We start from the raw sequence: 23,307 nt of genomic DNA, 5'->3' as shown, positions 1-23,307 counted from the left end.
GAAAATTGTTGATTTTCATGCTTTACATGATTTGTAGAACTACAAAATGTCCATGATCATAAAATACCCAAATCGGCCTGAGGTAAGGGGCCATTCCTGCTGCTCAGTACATTTTTCCTTTGAGACACTAATGGCTTTGAGACAATTGAACACTCGAGTGAACAGCATTAAAGTAGAATTTTTCTTATGGGGGGGGTGTTATTTTGAAGCAAACATGGATAATGTTTTGTTAAGCTCTTCAAGATAAATATTTTGTTATGTTTAGCAAACTTTCTACGTTTTATGACACATTTTACATCAATGTTTAGGAGAAAATATTTTAGGTGTGTTTTTACTAAGAATTGTACCAGTCAGCCACTTCCGTGAATGTGCAGTAATACCCGGAACTATTTTTCTGCATATTTAGTGATGCAGAACAAATATATCTATGCAAGTTCACCTGTTTAGCCAAATGTTTCCTATTGATACAATGGTATTCTCTGTACAGCAAAATCTGGAACCTGAAAAAGGGGGTAAAGGTCACCTAGTTTGGCTTTGAGAAAACTTAAATTAGCTGCTAGGACTTGTATCTTTGCCCTAACCTTTTGTCACTGACGAACAATTGTACATGCCACATCATGAGTAAACTTACCTTGACATAGTGATCTTTGGAGCCTGTGACCACCAGGTCATGGTTACTGGGGGTCCGGTTCACAGTCAAGCACATCACAGGCCCAATGTGGCCGATCAGCTTCCCTAAAGGCTGCAATCTGTACAGGATACCAGAGATAGCAGTGTCAAGAACGACATTAAGGGAACAGGATGGTTTTAGCCTGTCATGCCCAGAAACGTCAGCCTATCTGTTTAAAGGGCCCAATCATTGGAATACAAACAGTTCTCTTTACCCATCTTATAATCACACCAATAGCTGTCCTAACATTTCTCTTTGTTTGATGTGGTCATCTTGGGCCAGCTTTTGTTTTGAGACATATTGTACATAATATAATGGAGGACCCCTTTAAAGATAATATACTCACAGCAATAAATATATTTATTTGGAAAACCAGATTTCTTCCTGCACATTATTTTTGCGTTTCAGATTCTTCAAACAAAACATCAGCTTGTATGAAATTCTACTTAGTAACAGCTTATTGTGTACAACCTGTGCAGTGATGGTAGATAGGATAGAAAGATAGAACTCCAAGACCTATAAAGACTATCACGAGGACCCAAGTGATGGCTTGTCCCACAAAGACCACTACTTACGCACGCTCTCTCTCTCACTGCAATCTACGGGCCGTAGATCCATTTTTCACAAGCAGGATTTTCAAAAGGAGAAAGTAAAGTGTTTTCATTCCTTAATTTTTCGGAAGGAAGCTTTCTAAAAAATAAATTGTCGCCCTTTAAGGCAGATTTGAGTAGTAAAACATGTGGCGGTGCCAGGCAGGGCCAGGAGGAAAAGATTCAGGTGTTGGGTGAATGGTGGGCACATTTGGATGTTATGTAATTGACCAAAAAGATGAATTATATGCTATGAATTGATGCGTCTTACATAGTTATTCTTTAAAGTGTAAGAGGATTTTTATCAATTAAAATGTTGTGCATCATTTACAATGCGCAGAATGTATTTTCATGTTCGATTTCACATGTATGCTCTGATATAGTGCTATTACTTTTGGTACGAAGACATCTGGATACAGAGCGAGGATTGGGGATGGTGGAGTTAGCTCTTAGAGCCTTCAAAAGCATGTTTCCTATTGAAGATTAGATGTGAACAATGCGCACAGATTGAGGGGGGGCTCCGAAATAAACTCAATTACAAACCACATTCGGAGTTTATTTCTGAGCCCCCCCCTCCTGCAATCTGTGTGCATTGATCACTTCTAAAGTTGAATTGGAAAAACGCCTTTGAAGGCACTGGGAACGAACTTCCTCATCTCCAATTCCTGCTTCGTATTCAGACGTCTACACTCCAACTTACGTGTTCCCCCATTACCCCTCATTCTAATGCCTGCTGTGCCCAGCCTCACACAGCATGTGCCGATCAAGCTATAAGACACACTAACCACACATCCGATCACAAGTTACCTGTTCAGCTCCCAGATCCGGACAGAGTTCCCTGTGGCAGAGTACAGCATGGTTCCATTTGGGTTCAGGGCAATCTGGTTGATCTGCTGCTCACCCTGGGCACTGGTGATGGTGCGTGTGGTTGTCCCAGCACAGGCATCGCCACTGAACACCTGACCTGAGGATCTAAGTGAATACATTCATTTATAGGCATTGTAACACCTCGAGCCCCAGGCAGGGGTGCGCAGGCCTAGGCCTAATAGCAGAGCACACACAAGGAACGTCCGCACACTCGGTCCGTGCCGTCAGCCACGTGCGCTGACGTCACCCTTTATTAAATACTCCCTGGTCCGCGCCCGGCCCAGGGAGGTGCATGCAAACATTGTATGGTAGCGGCCGGGTGGCTCACCATATCCCATCCAACCTGGCAATATGAAAAATATACTGTTCACACAGTAACACAGCTGGTCATATGGTAAGGTCTGGGTAGCAACACACGTGTCTCTCATCCGGCACTGCACTGGACCAGCCTCCCTCCAATGAGTTTTACCGCAAAAAGTCCCACAGCCTGGTGTTCGGCACTGGGTTGTCGCGGAAGTCATAACGATGGTGTTGGCTCCTCCCTTCTCCGCACTCGGCCCCTTCCTGAGATCTGTCACCTCTCGGCACAGCTTCACTTGTCTCGGCCATCTCAACAGGTCTTTCCGGGGTCGCACCCATGGTCTGGCTTCTGCCCCCCGGCACTTCTGCTTCCTCCTATCTCCACATGTCCCCTTCGAGTTCCATCGCAGGCGCATTCGGCCTGGGGACCTTCTTGAACCAGGAGACATTGCGAGTTATACGTCGGTGTCCCTTTTCAGCCACTACTAGAGTCCCTTGGACCCGCACCACACTCCACGTCTCAGGCTCAAAAGGTGTGCGGAACTTAGACCCCGGGTGTCGATCTTTTCCCACCACATAGTCCCCGACCTGAATGTCGGCCGGGCGAGACCCTCTTTTCTGGCTGGCCCGGTCATTGTTGTTTTTGCGACTGGCTTGAGATCGTTCTATTTCTATAACCGCCGGGGTCCATGATTCACTACTGGGTATTCCATCTCTCACCGCTCTCTTTAACAGGAGGTCATGGGGAGCACATTTCATTGTACAATGAGGTGTTTGGCAGTAGGCTACCCGGATACGTAAGGCCCTGTTCAGTGTCCTCATAAACCTTTCTACGTCCCCATTGGCCTGCGGCCACTGTGGCGTTATTTTGCGGTGTCGGATGCCATGTTGCCCAAGGAAATCCTGAAACTCTTGCCCTTGCAACGGCGGTCCATTATCTGTACCGATCTCCACAGGCAGCCCCAGCAGTGCAAATGTCTTTTCTAGTGCAGGCTGTAAACATTCAAATGCCGTCAAGGCCACCAACTCCACTATCGGGAACTTCGAATGACTTTCAACCAACACTGCCATTTGCCGGCCATCAGGGAAACTCCCAAAATCCAAACTCACTCGTTCCCAAGGTGACAGGCTGGGCCCTTCGGTGACAATGGGAGCTTCCGGAGGATCAGCCCAGTTAACTTATGATGCATGCATGGCATCGCCGGACCTTGTCTTCCACCATTCGATCCACACCTGGGAACCATACCTTGGTCCTCAGACGCGCCTTGGTCTTCTTGATTCCCTGGTGTCCCTGGTGCGCTAACTCGATCGTGCGCCCTTGTAGAATGGCGGATATTACGATCCGCGACCCCTGCAGGATTATTCTGTTTCCTGCTGCACTCAGCTCCCCTCGGCACCTCCACATGCTCTCCCAGTATTCCTTCTCATCGGCTGACCTTCGCTCATTTCCGCTAAGGAACCACTTCCATTGGTGATCTTGCAGTGTGTGGCCCACCATTTTTAGGCATTCATCTTCGTCCGACGCCTTCCGGATATCTTCCAACAGCAACGCTTGTGGACGAGCATCCTCCAGCAACTGCTTTACGTAGATTTCAGCACCCTCGTCCACCTCCGACCCTTGTGCTCCGCTCGGAGCCAGCGGGTGTCTCGACAGATAATTGGCGGGGTTGCTTGCTCCTGGACGGTAGACCACCTCAAACTGATACTGCTGGATCTGAACGGCCCACCTTTCAATTTGCGGTGGTCCGCTTCGTGCCGTTTCCGCGAAGAGTGGTACCAGCGGTTTGTGGTCAGTCACAACGGTGAAACGGTGCCCACAGAGGTAGATGTGAAAGTGTTGACATGCCCACCGGATGGCCAGTGCTTCTCTCTCAATCTGCGCATATCTGGTCTCTACCGCCGTGAGTGACCGACTGGCATAGGCAATGGGTACCCACTCATCCTGGTCTGACCTCTGCAGGAGCACGGCTCCCAACCCTATGGGGCTGGCATCTACTATTACTTCCGTGGCTGCTCCCAGCCGAAAATATGCCTCCGTGGCCCCTTTTAGTAGGGCTTTCTTCACATCGGCAAATGCTTGGGCCTCCTTGTCCGTCCCCTGCAAGGTAGTGTCTTTTTTTGTTAGTTGCCGCAAAGGCTCCAAAAGGGTGGCCAGTTGTGGAATGAATCGGCCACAGTAGTTGGCCATTCCCAAGAAGCTTCTCACTTCCGATGGCGTCTGAGGGATGGCCGCCGTTCTAATGGCTTCTACCTTGGAAGGATCCACCTGTAACCCCTTGGCCGAGAATCGGTATCCGAAGAACTCCACTTCCGTGGCATAGAATTCGCATTTTGCTTGATGCAGCGTTAGGCCTTGTTCCACCAAGCGCCTCAGAGTAGCTCTCAACCTCACGTGGTGCTCCTCCAGCGACTTCGAGAAGACCAGGATATCATCGCTCACATTAATGACTCCTACTAAACCAGACAGCGCTTCTCTCACAGCCTCTTGGAACACTTCGGCCACCGATGACACCCCAAAGCTCAGTCTCTTGAAACGGCGCAGTCCTACATGGGTGGAAAACGTCGTGATGTACCTGCTTTCTTCCGCCAACATCAGTTGATGGTACCCCGAGTTCAAATCCACCTTCGAAAACCACTGCGCCCCATTTAAATCAGTCACAATCTCATCGATAGTTGGAGTGATGTGCCTCTAACGGCGAATAGCTTTGTTCGGCAGCCGCATGTCCACGCACAGCCGGATGGCCCCTGGCTGCTTCGGTTTGGGGGCTATCACCAAGGGGGACACCCACGGTGTGGGTGCCGACATCTTTTCAATGACTCCTTCCCTCTCCAACCGATCTAACTCCGCTTCCACAAAGGGTCTGAGATGGAACGGTACCCTCCGGTGACGAAGCGCTACAGGCTGGACCGACTCGTCAATGTGGAGTTGGACCTCCACTCCTTTCAGGCATCCAAGTCCCCTGAACAGCTCGGGGAATTCCTCCAGGATTTGGTCCGACTGGGATTGATGTATGTGTTTCGTGAATGTCACTAGTCCCAGATCTTCGGCGGTGTGACAACTTAATAACGACCCTGCTCGGTCACAGGTAACATAGAACTGGGTGGCCGTGACTCTGTCTCTGTAATTTACTTCTGCGTCAACTACTCCTTGTAGCGGAATCGGAGTATCTCCTCCATATGTCAAAATCCGGGCTGCCGTCGGCATCAGTCGGGGTCGCGGCTTGAGTCTCTTATACTGACCTGCGTCCAGTATATTGACCGATGCCCCTGTGTCAATCAGTTCCCTTATGCAGGATTCTCCGATCTATACTTGGCAGGTAGGGGGTGGTCTCTTTGTGGTCTTTACTCTTGGGACATGGGAAATCACAAACAAGTCGTCCTCCTCATCCTCCATCATTGACGACTGCTGCCCCTTACTGTCCACCTCTCCCTCTTCCTGCACCTTCTTGGCTGACTTGGTGGGCCTCGACTCCTGAGGTCTGCTGTCGCTCTGTGATTTTCCCCTCTGGCATACTTAGCGAAATGTCCATACTTACTACAATTCAGACAACGCCTCTAGGAGCGTGCACCCCCATGCTGCAGTTTCGGCACTTGCGCCTTTGGCGCCTCTCCTCCGTCTTGGCCTCATTTCCGGCCCGCAGCCATACACCTTCTTCAGTGCCTCGACCCTTTCTTCCTTGATAGGAGCAGGATATACAGGCTGACTCTCACCTTATTTCTCTGCAAGCGTCATTTCCATTTCACCTGCGCGTGCGTCTGCCAGTTCATGTGACTTTCCCAGCACTAGTATTTCTTCCAACGTGATCCCCGGCTGGCGAAGAATTAGCTTATGCAGTTCCAGTGACTTGCATCCTGCGATCAGTTGGGCCCTAATCTCGAAGGCTTGATCGACCCCGCTACAGGTGCTAACCAGTTTTCTTAATCTTGCATAGTACATGTCGATCGATTCTTCCCCCCATTGTTTGGCTTGGCGCAACTTGAAATGTTCAAAATTGGGGTTTACTTGTGGATCAAAGTACCGGTTTAAGGCCTGCACCGCCTTGTCATAATCTCCCTTGTCTTCGGTATCAGGCAGGTCCTGGAACAGCTCATATAGTTAATCGCCACCCATTAGTAGCATCAACGACCTCTTCACCATGTCATCCGTCTCTCGGGTGGCGACATAGTAGTTTTCCAACTGCCCCAGCCATTTTTTCCATTGCGGTGCTGCTGTCGCAGGGTCTGCCAGCTAACTAAATTCCGGGAGAGTTTTTCCAGCCGCACAGCTCGGCCCCCGTCTTAGCCGTTCTTTCCGGTGAATTAGGCATAGCCGCCTCGGCTCACACCCCACACTTTCTCTCTCCGTGGGATGCCCACGTCGCCCACCGTGCTTCAGTCACTCGCTTGCTTACACGGCCATCTCAAGCGTTGGCCACGTGGTTGCTCGCTGAGTCTGATCCCCCCCCTTGTCGCCAATGTATCACCTCTAGTCCCAGGCAGAGGTGCGCAGGCCTAGGCATAATAGCAGAACACACACAAGGAACGTCCGCACAGATACTCGGTCCGTGCCATCAGCCACGTGCACTGACGTCACCCTTTATTAAATACTCCCTGGTCAGCGCCCGGCCAGGGAGGTGCATGCAAACATTGTATGGTAGCGGCCGGGTGGATCACCACAGGCATAAACAGATTCTTATGAGTTAGAACAACAATATATAAAGCATTCAGAATCTGAGAAAGTGATTCTTTGATAATTAACTGGAGAACTATCTACTGTTTCACTCACTGCCAAGCAGCTAAATTCAGTATGAGCTATAAATAAGGTTTCATAATTTGGAACACCATGTGCATAGGGACTATAATTTGACAAAAGTTTGTTAGTGAACAGTTATAGATAACGTTTCTGATGTATAACTACTTTGCATAATGACTGCAACCCTACAGCTTCCAATGATCTAAGTCATCTACTTTTGCTTTGTTCCTTGGTCCCATCCCCTCAGACCCCACCGGCTGGTGTTGCTGCGTTTCTGCCGGGTGGGTGAGCAACTCTCCCCCTCCTAACTATCTGTATCGTACCTTGTGTTCCTGTAAGCGACGGAAGATGTGGAAACACCTCCCCATGCAGTGCATGGCCACCATACTTAGATACTGCATTTTAAGCACGCCTCTGTCCATCTTCTACGCTTCTGTGATGTCTGTACTAACAGCGGCAGAAACCGTTAAAAGCCAGCCATTCTCTTATACGCACCCTTGTTCAGCCACATCATTGTTACAAAATAAAACTGCATTCAACAAGTTATAATTCCAGCAGTATAACAAATGAATAAAGAACATGGAAACTCGGAAATTAAGCTGTGACAGAGACTAGGATTTCACATGCTGCATTCCTACCTTAGCTGGCTGTGCAAATAGAGAGTAGTTGTCCCTGGGTCCAGCTATCAGGGGAGGAATGGCCAAGACTGAAATATTGGGAGGTCCCCGGATCACAGTGGTAAGGATGGCATTGCACTTTCCAAATGCATGAGGCCTGGTTGTCTGTAGTAGTAAATTTAAGGAAACACTGCTGACTGCACTGACGAAGGCGTTGTGTATGCTTTTCACTACCTTCTATTGTTCACTGTCATTTACATGACCGAACGAAACTCCACAGCGATTATGAGGGCCTTCTTCGATTACATGTAGAACACTGAGGCATAAAGGTTTGACTGCTATATTCCATATCAGTCGAGAGGCTGGTTCAGGAAGTAGCAAAGTTCCAACACCTCCGCAGAAGAGCGACTGAAACACAGATCCTGTGTTCCACGGAGCCGGACCCTAGCCTAAATAAATCTATTTTCTATATCTCATCTTGAAAACCTATCCACAGAGACCACATTTTCTCAAAGACTGAAAAGAATATTCCAGACTGTTATAGTCCATAATGTCCAGCCAAGATATGATACATACGTGAGTGTGCGGATACACTTAGTGGAGTCCCGGATGTCCCAGACCTTGATGTAAGAAGTTGACACAGTGAAGACCAGGCTGGAGTGACTACAGTACTTGACGGAGACTACGTTATTTGGATGGCCCTTCAGGGTGGCAATTTCCTGCCCAGTTACCAAATTCCACATCTTACAGGTTCGATCTGATGATGGAAGAGAATCAAAAATCAGACACTGCATTCATAGATCTCTACAACACTCATCACAAGCCTTCCCTCTTCATAGGGTTTCTACCCTATCACTCTGTGTCACTGCCAATCTGTCCTTCTCTGGCACTTTATTTATCACCCACTCAATATTCTGGCTTTTCTCTCTCCTCACCTCTGCTTTCTCCTCACAACATCATGCTTAAAAGAGACGAATTGTGCACTCACAAGTAAAAATCAGTACTACAAACTGCCCTTTTGACTCTGTGGAAGGAGCAACAATCAAAGAGCAGGTCCTCAACCTTCTCTCTGAATCATAGGCAGGTTGGTTTAATCACAGGTCTGGACAGCACACTTGACCTCTGATTTAAAATAGAATATCCTTTTTTGCTTCAGAAATCCAATCGCTTTAAGGCAGTGTCATCGAACTGGGTTAGATGTTTTTCAAATGTGACATTTCAAATATGAGCCTCATAACATTATCAAATAAATCACTCCTCTGCTCTAGGATTAGCAAAACAATGATTTGTGTAGCTGGCAATAGACTGGTGTTTCAGAAATGTACAAAGGAATGGTTTTTTGTGTATATGAAGGGCGGTCAAAGGGTGTTAGAGAGCAGTTTTCTTCACAAAGGAGTACTATGCCATGTTTACAGAACCATCATTCAGTGGTTGCATACCACTTTGTGATCAGGATATTATTGGGTGATTAATTGGACTGAAGGTACTGCCTTTCTCACAGAGGTACACTACTACATATCACAACAGATTGAAACAGCTGTCTGGCAGGAGACTAATACTCACTAATTCGCTATTAGGCCATTGTTTATCGAACACATGACATTGGGGTGGTGATTTATGTTTTTATTTATTTTATTGTTAAATGGTTCTATAAACAGTTGAGAGAATATCACAACACCTAAATAAGATACAGATGTGATATAGATAGGGTCATTCAAATAAGTCATATTTTGCAAAAGAGGAGGGCGAAGCAATAAAGAGAAGGTGTAAGTGCGAGCGAAACAGTGAAAAGAGGATTTTCAGACAAAGGAGCACAAACAGGATTAGGACATGTAGAAGCAGCATGAAATGAAAGCAGAGTCGCATTAATTACAAATAATGCTAATAACTTGTTTCTCAAAAGCGAGTTGTGCACAGTTTTTCCAAGGGGTACCCAAACACTGCAATACATGTTTCTTACACCATAAGTTCTTCAGCACACACATAAACTACAAAACTCTCTAGCTAGAGTTGAGAAAAGAAAGGAGGAGAAGAGGTGTGGGTGGATGAGAAAACCAACACAATAGGCTATGCTTAGCCAAAAACAAAAGGATAGAAGAGCAGGTAAGATTGAAAATGAATAAACAGGAAGTGTTAACCTTGCTTACTTATACCATGTTTGGTTCATCCTTGCTATCCATTGTGTGATGGTCTCCTTTGTCATGAATCAACATTTATTTGCTGGTGTAAAAAAAATTCTAAGAACTGATTTGCCCCTCATGGTCTGTGTTGATTCATGCAGGTAGCAAATGATTGCTCTCCTAATGCAGCGAGTTCAAAGGGCTGTCTCATCAGGTGTGAGTTCTGTGCTGAGGCTCCATATGTGTGTGGGTGCTGACCTTGGTGGTGCTACGCTCTTGGTTCCCTCTAGGAATCTGTTGATGACTGCTGTCTGGAAGAAACCTCTCCCTCCGTTGTCCCTAGTGTATGCCATATGGGTGATAGGTGAAACTTTAATGTTGGGTAAGAAAATGCTCATCCAGCAGGTGAGCCAATTTAATAACTAGTGCCCTTGCCCTGTTGTCTATGAGGTCTTCTCTGTTAAATCAGTGGATAATCCTTTTCCACTTGGCCTCATAGCATTTTTGTGTAGTTCTGGCTTCTTTTGGGACATCCATGCTTCTTTGTGGAAGTCCTAGGTGTCCAAACTCTAAGTCCTCATGAGACATGCCACTAAGCTGAGCCTGGCTGGCTCCAGGTGGCAATTCTGCCCTTTCTGTACAGCTAACTGGTGCAGGGAAGCTGGCAGCCTCATCACCGTCGCCATGCCTATCTTCACCACATCTGAAAACCTTGCCTGTCTTGCCCACTGTGGGGCAATTGTGATTTGTGTCATGTGTGTCTAACTGTGCTTGTTTAACACTAATGCTATTAATGGCAATTGAGGGAAAAGTGCATGCAACTCTCCTTAACAAATCTATTAACGGGACCAGCTCTTAATTTGCAAAATATTAAGTGCCAGAGCCGCCCAAGTTTTTTCTCAGAAGCCCACAGCCAGCACTGCTGAATGTTGGGTTGCTGAATTCAAAGTGTACTTAATCTTCATTCCATCTAATGCTTTTTTATCCACCACCATACACTTTCTTCCCCACTATCTCAATCATGCAGGTTCTTTGTCTTTCCTGCTTTCCACCTTCGTTACTGATTTTCCATCTTTCTCTTCCTCCTTTCCCTAATTTGTGTTTTTTCTCTCTCTTCTTCTTGATCAAAGTCTGAGTAGGAAAAATAAGTGCTGGTCCCACCTGAAACCACCGCTCAAATTAAGCCCATTTGAAAATGTCATGGGCCAGCTTGGATAGCACATGTGACTTTGTTCCTCCATGTTTGTTGAGGTAAATCATTGTGGCTGTCTGTATTTGAACTGCTTTCCCTTTGATCAGTGCATGAAAGGCTTCCAATGCTAGGATGAGTTTTTATTCCCAACACAATTGCAGTCCACTGCCTCTTCCTCATTCCATAAACCTTGAAGTTCAGGTTTCCCCATGCTAGAAGCACCTGTAGTAATGGCCACAGAGGAAGTTGGTTGGTATATTCCACCATTAAATTTCCTTCTGCACTTTTTCTGTGATAATCACTAGAACCTTCCCACTTCTGCTGGTTTGTGACCATTAGCATTGTAGCCACTCCTGGACTAGCCTCATGTGGAGCCTGGTGTGAGGAATTAGTGGAATGACTGAGGCCATCATGCCCACTAGTTTTAGAACAGTCCTCCCTGTTAGATACTGCCCTTTCTGGTATAGACAATTTTTCTTTCACAGTGCGAGGAAAGTCTTTGTTATCAGGAAAGCTTTGGCCTCCCTAAACTCACCCACAGAAATGCAGAAATGTTTTTCCTTTCTCTGGGACTGGGGATAATTTCTCTAGGTTAAGTGTAAAACGAATTTTGTGTAGAGCTTGCATAACTGCCTGTATGCCCTTTTGACAGTGTGTGGCATTGCCTCACACATCAATTGTCTATGCAGCGGTACATATGCATCCCCTGTCTTCTCTAATGTGCTGCCACCACTGTAAGCAAAGACATTTTAAGGCATGGGCAAAGTGGACAACTGCCCAAGGCCCCACTTTCCAAGGGGCCCCTGGAAAAGTAAACTTTATCGCTCTCTAGCTCAACTGTGTCTATTTCTACATCTGAACCTCTCTTATGTCTACCTACTTCTACCTCGGTCTCTCTTTGCCCAGTGCCATCCTCAGGATTTTTGGGGTCCTCAAAACGATATATTTCAACTGGTATTGCGCAACTCCAGTTTCCAAAAGTTTGTCAGGCTTATTACCTACTATTGTGCCTTATTGTAGCCTGCATTATCAGGCTACAATAAGGCACAAGAGTAGGCAATACAATTCAACGTTATTGTGAACATGGGGCCCCAAAATATGTCTTGACTAGGGCCCCAAAAATCCTTAAGACAACACTGACTAACAGACATTTTGTAAAGACTGTAGGTGCCGATTTTATCGCAATAGGTAGTGCCCCGAATTAATAATGTAGCTGGTTCACAACAAATCTCAGCAATATTTTGTGCCTTCGTTGGCATGTGCAAGTACGTGCTCTAGAGGTCTGTTGTCACCATGTCATCACGTTTCCTCAAGCATGGCATGACCTTCTTCAGTGTGGACATTTTGAACTTATGTGATTTTATAAACATGTTCAAGAAACATAGATCTAAAATAGGCCTCAGTGTTTGATCCAGTTTTGGTACCAAAAAATAGACCGACTACACCCCTTGGTTAATCTCTTTCTTTGGCACCATTTCTTAAGTTTACTTTGGTGGGAGATCCTCTACCTCTTGCCGCAAATGAGCTTATTCTTCTTTAGTACGAGTTCTCGGTATTGGCCCTATCCTTGGTGGATTTTGTACGAGTTCTATACAGTAACCTTGCTCTGTTATGTTTGTTATCCACCTGTAGGTTGTTGCACTCCACTCAAGGAGGAATCCTAATCTGCCCCAAATGGAAAGTTTAATGTGGGGTGCTAGGCTGAAAACCTCCTCTTTGAATGGCTGTCAAGCTGCTGCAAACTCTCTTCTGCTAGACACCAAAACTGTAGGCCTTTTATCACTTTTGCCACAGCACTATCCTTATTGATCTACTGGAAAGTGCTGCCAGCTGCTGAGACAAAGATGTTCCCCAGTGAAGGGTATATTTATGATCAATGACTGCACCTCATGCTTGAATCCTGACACCTGTAGTCAAGCATGCCTTTTCAGGATGGTAACCATACACATCTGCCTGCTTGCTGTACCAGCTGCATTTAGAGCTGACTTTATGTATGCTAATGTTTTGCCATACGGTATTAGTGTTTTTGCTCTTATTTTAGTTAATTGGGGAGGTGCTACATCAGTTCCTCAACTTCTTCCTATTGCTGATAGCTGTGGAAATTCAAGAGTGAGTCTGAATTTGCTATCCTCCAGTGGGTGGCAGCCACAATCTCAATTTTTCACCCCACCACCTCCGCCCTTTTACTCTCCTTGTCTGGTGGTGAACAAGGTTAAGTCATTGCATTTGGTCACTTTCTCGCTGTGGCTACAGTGATGGAATCCGGATTGCATTACCCTTGATGTCCATGGGGTCTTAGAGGAATGTTTACCATCCCTGGTGTCACTTCTATGAAGGATGCTGTCTCTCTAAATGCTTCCCTCCTCTGATCCAAGATACTTGGGGACGTAGGAAGATGCTGATTCTTCTTTTGTGAGGGCTGCAGGGTCTCTAGCATGAAGCACATCTCTGTCTGCTTCTCTTCCAAATGCATCCCATACGCGTCTGCTTGATGAGTGCAGAATAAAATGCAGTGTCATCAGGGGTGAAGGCCTTGAGGTGCACAAGCCAATACACTCTTCAGATGAATCAGTGTCCAGCTCTTGCCATTCCCTTTCTGTGATGTCAAGGTCCTGAAAGGATACCTATTCACACAGCTCTTCTTGCACATAGAAGAGTTCATGTTCTTACTCCTGATGCTCAGGTGTCATTGAAGGCTGTAGCTCAACTTGTTTTTTCTCCTGGAATCCTACTTATGTAGTAGTGCTGCCATTTTGGCTTTAAGCCACAGCTTCATCCTTTTGACTTCGAGAGCCCTTTGCTCGGCGTCGAGTACTGGAGGCATCTTTCTCCTCAGAGGCAAGGCCTCTTTCTGTTTCACCACTTTTTTTCATCCCCCAATGTCGTTCTCTGTTCAGCACTGAAATGGTGTTGAGGGGTTTGAGGGTTTTTTGGGGGATTTTGAGTCCGGGGACTTTGGCTCTACTGTAATGTGTTTCTGTGATGTTACCTGCATGCGTCTTTTCTATTTCCGCTCCCTTGGTACTTTCTTTAGCAGTTCTTCCTTTTCGAGTTTGACAACACTCCTTTCGATGGGGAGCAGCAGCGAACTCAGAGGGTTTCTTCTGTTATATCTGCTTTAGCATGTAGTGTGCCCATCTCTGTTTCTCTCTGACCTTGACTGTCTTGGGCTGAACCTCAACACATACTTCACAGCGTTCGTCACCGTGTCCTAGACAACGATTACAGATCTGGTGAAATCTTTCTGGGAGAACTTCTGGTGGCACTTTGGGCAGAACCGAAATAGAGGAGTTCTCCATTTTTCTCGAGGACTACGGTTTCTCGGCCCCAGATGTGCATTCTCTGAACCGAATGCTTGGGTTTCCACAAGGCTCACCTGTTGGCTTTTTTTTAGGTTTTTATGGAGTTTTACCCTTTCCTCTGTGTTCTGTCGACGCCTTCCTCCGATTCTGTGAAGATATGGTACCACCACAAGTGTTTTCTGGGAGCATACACATTTTGTTACAGCAGGATGAACATACCACAAATGGTGGTCGACAACGGGAGGAAGCAAGCATTTGCAATGCAAATTGGCCTCGCATTTGTGAGAGTCCGAGGTACTGGCGTTGTAAATAACAATGTATTTTACCCATGTATTTTGGATTGGAGTGGAGGTATGTGGTGTGGAGTGGAATTATGTGGGTTGGATTGGAATTGGTAGTTTTTTAATTGTGTGTAATGTGGAGTGGATTTGTGTAGTGAAATTATGTGGCATGGTGTGCAGTAGAAATATGTGGATAGTAATGATCTGATATTGAGAATACTGGAATTATGTGGAATGGCATTTTGTGTTGTGGATGTATGTATTTGCAAAACGAGAAAAGTACAAAGTACTAACGTAAGTGCCAGTGTATTAACCAGGTAACAGACGTGTGGAAAAGTGAACCGAATTTACGGATGAAACGCAAGAATTGCGGCACGTTATGTTCCTTCAGCTGAAGGAACATAAAGTGCCTTTGAAAAAGAAATGCAGGTGATATAATTTAAAGGCAATGACTTGAGCGCCCGTTGGACGTGTGAAAAAGTAAATGAAAAACAGACTGACTGCATGCAAAATACGGGAAGTGAAAAACGGAAAAACAAAAAGAAAAAAATGTAAACCCTGGAGTGCGCTTTGTAATAAGGATTATGCCAGAGTTAAGGTATTTGAGTGCTTTAAATTATGTGGTTGGCATTACAAAGGGACAGATTTGCTTTTCCCCCCATTGGTGCGCTGAACGATTACGTGATTGGCCCAGAATCACAAGTTAAGTACACTGATGGGACTCCAACCGCGTTCCCCAGTTTCAAAGTCGGCATTCTTGTCTGTAACGCCACACCCTCTCCTGCTATATAGTGAGGGATAACATTACTCTTAGGTTTAGCAATATTTGTGGGTCTATTTCAGATACTCAAGTTGCAATAAGGCGATTTTCTTTTAATTTAGCAACATGTCTTTATTAGTGTGCTTTTAGTTTGTCATGAAACAAGCACCTTAAAATACACGGAAAAGCCACACTTCAGCAAGCTGAGACTGTAGAAGTGAGAAACAAAAGCAAACTGAAGCCTTAACAGTCTTAATATTGTGAATAATGCAGTTGGGGAATTTGGCCTGCTCTCCGGGAAAACACCGCCCGTCTGCCACTACAGGACTTGCACAGCAGGCCCAGAAGTAGTGACCCAGATGCACCTACACGGTTACCCAACATTTTTGATGGTGTGATGATGGAGCAGGTAAAATGTTTTCTTTTTATATACCCAATCCATTTATGTATGTTTGTATTAAAATGACTAATGATTAATCATAATAATTAATAGAGTGTTGTTAAAGAAACTAATCAACCTTAGTAACCGAGAGAATATACGTGGGATTGCTTTGCATGGCTAAAAATAATAGGTAAACTAAGTCTGTATGCATATTAATAGGATAAACGTTGCTTATGTTATGTTATCGTGAATTATGCTTAAATAAACGAGTATTAATGGCTTTGGACGTGGCATATGGCTAGATAAATGCACACATATGGGTATTAGCAAGGGAAATAACACTGTTTAACCATTTTAATGTATTAATGACGTTTTTGTGTTTCCTTGCATAAGTTGACCGTTTGGGCCTGCTATAAAATGGCCGCCGACTGAATCAGACCTTTACGAAGTAATATCAATGAAGGGAAAGGAGAAATGCGCCTGCGCAAACTTCAGCAGCTGTGCCCATCAAGGCTGCACCGGGCGAAAGGCCAACACTTCAATACAAATTGTTGCAACCTAAACTATGGATTGCCAACGTTCCCATACATTCGTTTTGGAACTTTTAGTATGTGGGAACGACATTGAATGTTTCTGGATGAATTAGGATGTACTTTGATTGCCCAATAAGAAGCTCTGAAAATGACGATTGTAACTTTTTGAATGTGATTTTTTAGTATAAATAATAGTAGAATAGAGAGGGTGGTGCTGAACGCACTTCATCATATCCAGTATCCTGATGTTATGCTGACGGAGAGGACGGTTACACTGCATGATAGAACAGAACTTTGACGATTCTGACTTATAAAACGACAAACAGCCAGAATAGGTAAATATGACAAAAGATCAAATTTACTAATTAGGTTTAACCTGCATTTGATTTAGATAAAGAAAGAATAATTGAATTCATGTGTTGCGTTGTTCTTTCATTGAAATATAATATTGATTGATTCAGAGAATTAAGGATTCATTAAGCCAATTCCAACTAAATGATTCATCGACAAAGTTTGTGATCTCCTTGATGGGAAGGAGGAATAGAGGGATTCTGTTAAGTGATGTTAGCGAGTTCCCACCAAGGGAAGCAGTGTAGTTCGGAACCAAATGTTTTATCCCCTTTCTGAATAAAAAAAGTACGGATAGATTGAGTAGAATGAAAGTTGGTGTTATGGGCCCCACCAGCGTGTGATGTGTAAGTGTGTGTGTGACTGTGAAATCACTCTGTCCGTGGTAGTAAGGGGTAATTGAGGAATCAGAACTGCACCAGTTTTTCTGGTAGCTAGAGATGGTTTTTATTGTTTTGGTTTAATGATTTTTGCATGTATATAGCTTATCAATTATTGATTGGTATTGATATATGTACTAACACTATGGTGCCGATTACGATCCGGTAAAAACCGGGTACGAACCGTCGGTCAGAGCGTTTTCTCCGTCCGACTCGTACCCGGTTGTAAAACTTTACAAACATGGAATTCCGATTCGCACGGAAACACCATTTCCGTACGAATCGTAAAAAACACCGACCGACGAAAATATACGTACGAATGTGATCCGGGAATGCTGCGACGTGACGTCGGGACGCTGTCAGGCAGCGTTTCACGACCCAGGAAGTACGATTCGAACCGACAGCAGTCCGGACGGCAATATTTTCACGGCACCCAAAAAGTGCCGGAAAAGCGAAGTACGGCGCGAAACGACCAGAGTAGGTGGCCCGGTACGCGCCGACCCCCCCCCCCAGCCCCCGTACGTTCGAGTCGAACCACCCACCCAGCCCCCGTACGTTCGAGTCGAACCCCCCACCCAGCCCCCGTATGTTCGAGTCGAACCCCCCACCCAGCCCCCGTACGTACGTGTCGAACCCCGTGTCGAACCCCCCGTGTATGTACACCTGTGTACGTGTCGAACCCCCCCGTGTATGTACACCCGTGTACGTGTCGAACCCCCCCGTGTATGTACACCCGTGTACATTCGAGTCGAACCCCACCCGTGTATGTACGGTGCGCTGGGGGTACGCACCGTACATACACGGGTGGGGGTACGACTCGAACGTACACAGGTGTACATACACGGGGGGGTTCGACACGTACACGGGTGTACATACACGGGGGGGTTCGACACGTACACGGGTGTACATACACGGGTGGGGGTACGACTCGAACGTACACAGGTGTACATACACGGGGGGGTTCGACCCGTACACAGGTGTACATACACGGGGGGGTTCGACACGTACACGGGTGTACATACACGGGGGGTTCGACATGTACACAGGTGTACATACACGGGGGGGTTCGACACGTACACGGGTGTACATACACGGGGGGTTCGACTCGAACGTACAGGGGCTGGGGGGGGTTCGACTCGAACGTACGGGGGATGGGGGGGTCGGCGCGTACATACGGGGGCTGGGGGGGTGTTCGGCACGTATGCGGGCACATGTCTCCATGGTTGCTATGGGAGTTCGGTGCGGACGGTGTTTTTTCCATACGGTTGTAACATCGGACGCACGGGATGGATCGTAATTCCGCGGTCGGACTTCACTTTTCACATTTGTACGGTAAATCGTCCGTGGACGTGTCGGACACATTTTCCGACCCGAGGACGTGTGGGGAATAATTCCCAATGCGATTCGTATGGACTTTTTCCTATGCGAATCGTAATTGGCAGTTTGTACGGCACTTGTACGATTCGTACGGTAAAAAGACCGGATACGAGTCGTACGGGGAATTTTTTTGCCGGATCGTGATCGGCACCTATATGTTGAAGTCGTATTGAGTTTTATGTTGTCTGTACGGCTTCTGGGATGTAGGAAGTCGGGATTGTGATTGCCCGTAGGTACACGGGAAAACCGTGTGACAATTGAAGTTGCACGGCGCATTGTCTGTGTTCGATTCGGTAGCATCGCCGAGTGTTACCATTAGTGATATTTTCTGTGTGAGAGAAGTGTGAATGATAGCGAAGGGTACCTGTGAAATTTTGGTCTTTAAGTACCAGGAAACCAATTGGCATACCAATAACGCTTATCACTGAAAAGGTAGCAGGTGTTCTGAGCTTGTTAGAAGGACAAAGTAGAGGTAAGCGCTGCTTTAACGTATGTCATAATTCTGTAGTAGGACAGACCGTTTGCTGTTCTGGGAAAAGACAGGATTCTGTGTGAAAGAACTACATTTTCTTGTGTGAAAGTGCGTGAATGAAATAGCATTCGGGTTAATTGTGAAACTCTGGTTTTATTTCTCAGGAGCATTGCGTTTCCAACTATGTGTCTTAAATCTGGAGAAACAGTTAATTGATGCTTGGTAGAAGGGTGAAGTAGAGGGATGTGCTACTTCATCAACGGAAGTAACGATTCTGTGGTAGGGCAGAGGTAAGCGCTGCTCTTGGGGAAAAACAGGATTCTCGTGGGAAAGGTCTATTGCTATTCTGTGGTTAGCGAAGCAGACAATGGAGATGTTTATATGTTGTAACTAACGGTATTGTAAAATTGAAACAAAGTCTACCGAGTAGTTTTGTAAAGGAGGGGTAGACTGGAGACAGGAGTCAGGAGCAGGAGCTGCTGCAGCGACTGCTGACGTCAGAAAGACCGCGCTGGGATTGGACAGCTAGTCAAAGGTGTAAAACGCTCTGAGTTGATACGTCAGTGTAAAGCCGCGCTAGGATTGGAGAAAGTACAGGGTGACATAGACGCTCCAGGATTGGTGTGTTTGTGTGAGTCGCGCAGGGATTTGAGATTGTGACAGTGACGTAGACGCGCCAGGATTGGTGCGTGAGTTAGAGTCGCGTTGCTATTGGACCAAAGATCGTACAGTTGAAGAAAAGACTAAAGGGTTCACGAGAGAAAGGAAGATGTATTATCATTCACCCGAGAAAAAGAAAAAATCCTTGTTTAGTAAAATAAAAGGATGGTTTGTGAAAGACAAAGAAATTGTGACTAGGGAAGGACAGTTACTTCCTCCGATGAAAACACCCGCATCCTTCATGGTTGCGAAATATGGATATCATACTTGCATTTGGTTAGACAATTGGGCAAAGTACACCAAGGAAGACGGAGTTTTAGCGTTCCCAGAAAATGGTTCATTCAATTTGGCAATTTTAAGGAACTTGCGTGAAAGAATGATGAGCTTAGATCCGCGGCCTAGACCGACACAGTTTGAGGCTTTGACTGAGTGGGAAGACAAAATGCATGAGCGAGAAAAACAGAGAAATGGCAGTAGATATAGATATATGTTCGGACGGCCAAATGATCATGAAACTCACTGTGATCGAATGAGAAGGTGGCGAGACGCAAGTATGACTGAAGGACTGTTTCCTGTAAGAACTGCAGGGGAAATTGAAGGAAGGAAATGTATACAGAAAAGGCATAATGTAGAACCTAGAAGGTGTGGAGCAAATGAAATAGAGGATGATGTCTTAGATGATATGTTTTACAAAAGCCCACCTCCGTACAGACAGGAATCAGAGACACTGACCTCAGGTACTCCAGTGAGGGAAACCCTGCGGATCATCAAGACAGAGGTTACGACTCCAGAGGTAAAGAGAAGAAATTCCCTTAGGGAAAGAGAAATGGAAAATAAGGCTGAAAGTGAAAATTCGAGGGAATTAGCAAAAACCACTTTAGAACTGACAGAGAAAATAAGAGACTTGACTAAAAATCTAGAAGCAGTTACAGTCCCTGTGACCATAGGTCCAGTTATGCCCATTTTTGAGAAGCAGAAAGAAAGTGAGCATGGTCTAACAGTTCCGTATGTGAGCAATAGACAAGCGGAACGACCCCTAATGAGAGCAAGGGAGAATCTTGGAGACACACCATGAGTGAAGGTGAACTACATGTGTCAAACCCATTTTATAATCCTGATACTGTAGAAAGAAGCAGAATGGTAGGAGGACCAATATTAGAACCACAGAGAATGACAGAACCAGGGAATGGAGAAAAATCAGTAGGTAAAACCACAGACGAATTGAGCGAATGGCTGAAGGGCTTGCAAGGTAAAGAGAAAGAATCCCAAACCATTGATGTGGGAAAATTACGCATGGTGTTAGAAGAATTAATAGTAGGGACAATCCCCACAGAAAAGCTGAAAAATTACCAGGATGAGGAGCTGTTGTTCTTATGTAAGAGTGCCACTTGGAGAGCAAAGAATTTACATGACAGGCTAGAAGAAATAGCAAGTGAAATGGGAATTGACATGGACAAGGTAAAAGCTTTACAGAAGCCTTAACGAGTGGATTTCACGGAAAAGGATATTGAAAATCTGAACACTGCAGGACGAATAGGGCAGATTAAGGACATAATCACATTGTTAAGGAAATGGGGAGATGTGGACAAATGGAAAAGCAGGTGGTATACAAAGCGGGATGATACCTCAGACAGATCTTTCTCATCATTTCCTCTGAGAGAATAGGAAAAGGTAGTGACAGAGTTTCCTATGAAAGAGATTCCAGGAGGGGGATATGTGCATGTCCCATGGACAAGACAGGACATTTTGTCATTTACAAATGACTTCCCTCGATTGCGGGAAAAGCCCGTTGAGTGGTACAGACAGGTAGACAGATTTGTTAAGTTGTCAAAGGTACTGTGGATTGATCTAAATAGCCTATTTGATATAATAGTGCCAGCAGACTTATGGGCAGAATGCAAAATAGTCATAGATTGGCCAGCTAAAGAATACCCGAGAGATCCCAAAACAGGAGCACCAGACCCCGAGGTAATGAAGAAATACGAACAAGTTATGGTATTTTTGAAAAACAAAGTGCCTCCCAAAGAAACAGATTGGGTTAAAATAGATCGAACGCATCAGGAAGTGAAAGAATCAGTTCATGCTTACTATGAAAGGCTAATACTAGCTTTCAAACAGTTTAGTGGAGATGAGAATCTTGGAGAGAAGGATCTGAGTCATTGTGTGTACAGATTTGTGTATGGTTTACGTCCCGAAATTGGTGAAATGATTAAGCAGCACACTGTTGATTGGCAAAGCAAGAAAATTGATGAAATTCTGAGACATGCCAAATACTTTAGTGATGAGATTGAGGCAAAGCAGCGAAAACTAAAAGAAAAGGCAATGTGGGCTCAAGTGAAAGTCGCAGAAAGACAGGAAGCTCAGCTAGTCGAACAAGTCAATAACCCAGGAATCAAACCGAGATTTGGCCCAGGAAAGGGAAAAGGTAATAGAAGAAGCTAAAAAGAAGTTTCCATGCCACAATTGCGGAAGGTTAGGGCATTGGAAATCCGAGTGTAAATATCCACCAAGTACTAATAATGAAAATCCATCATTGAATCCACAGGTGCAGTGTGAGGTGAGTGGCCCACCGAAGCAACAGCAGAAGGCTGTTAATCCACAGAATCAGGTGCCAAAACCGCCATTACCGCAAAGCAGGAATACCCAGAAATATAGCAAAGAAGTGGGATTCTACAATGAAGAACAGGTAAACAAACCGCAACGCGCAAGCGCTGTTTCACAATATTGGCTGCGAAATGACGAGAGTGATTCAGAGGAGAATTATTGACGGTGCCGAAGAGAGGAAGAAGAGTGCGTACTTGGCGCAACTCTAGAAATAGATCAGACAGGACCATTTGTGGATGGGAAAGTTAATGATGAAAACATTACTTTTCTAGTAGACACTGGAGCTACGCAATCTACTGTCAGGTCAGCAGATGTGAAGAATCTGCCTCTCTCGGATGAAACAATCCAAGTAGTTGGTGTGTCAAACACCCAGATTAGGACCTACCTTACCGAACCAGTAAGGGTTAAAATAGGGAAATTCACAGACATGCACCGATTTGTGGTGTGCGATACCAGTCCTGTGAATTTGGTAGGAAGGGATTTTCTGTGCAAGATGAATTGCACTATATTCTGTACTCCAGATGGAATAGCATTTGAGACACCAGATGAGGATGTACTGTATAAAATGACAATAGCTAATCAAGAAAATGGAATTGCAGGAACTTATGCAGTATTTAACCCTGATGAATTACCCAAAGAATTGAAGCAGTCAGTGAAAGCAGGAGTCTGGGATTTTACCGGAGAAGATGTAGGCCTTATGAGAAATATAGATCCAGTAAAAATTACACTAAAAGAAGGAGTAATGTATCCAAACATTCCACAATATAGACTGACACCTGAAATAATTGAAGGAGTGACACCTTTAATTGAGAAAATGATTCAACAAGGAGTGTTAAGGGAAATAATGAGCAGTCCATGTAACTCACCTATAATGGGACTGAAGAAGCCCAATGGGAAGTTCAGGATTGTGCAGGATTTGAGAAAGATTAACAAAATTGTTGTGTCATGCTGTCCCATTGTTCTAAATCCATCAGTAATTTTGTATCAGATTCCCCATGATGCAGAATGGTACACAGTAATTGATTTGTGTCATGCTTTCTTTTCCATTCCGTTGCATCATGACAGCCAGCCGATTTTTGCATTTCGGTTTGGAGAGCGTATTTTGGCATGGTGCCGAATC

The 23,307-nt window shown here is 45.3% G+C and overlaps 1 protein-coding gene across 3 annotated transcripts in view; it reads right to left on the bottom strand.

Moving 5' to 3' along the window:
- The window catches only part of KIF21B (kinesin family member 21B), a 1,294,294-nt gene that overhangs the window by 226,490 nt on the left and 1,044,497 nt on the right, over positions 1-23,307 (bottom strand). For all 3 annotated transcript variants that reach the window (XM_085643177.1, XM_085643182.1, XM_085643184.1), the window contains 3 exons: positions 8,353-8,533; positions 2,068-2,232; positions 632-749 (listed from right to left, as the gene is read on the bottom strand). In XM_085643177.1, the coding sequence (XP_085499303.1) occupies positions 632-749; positions 2,068-2,232; positions 8,353-8,533 (464 nt within the window). The remainder of the gene's footprint in view (positions 1-631; positions 750-2,067; positions 2,233-8,352; positions 8,534-23,307) is intronic.

This window comes from Triturus cristatus, chromosome 1_1 (genome assembly GCF_964204655.1).
Source record: "Triturus cristatus chromosome 1_1, aTriCri1.1, whole genome shotgun sequence".
NCBI classification, from domain to species: Eukaryota; Metazoa; Chordata; class Amphibia; order Caudata; family Salamandridae; genus Triturus; species Triturus cristatus.
Note: the sequence above shows the minus strand (reverse complement) of the source record. Positions and strands in the feature narration are given on the sequence as shown.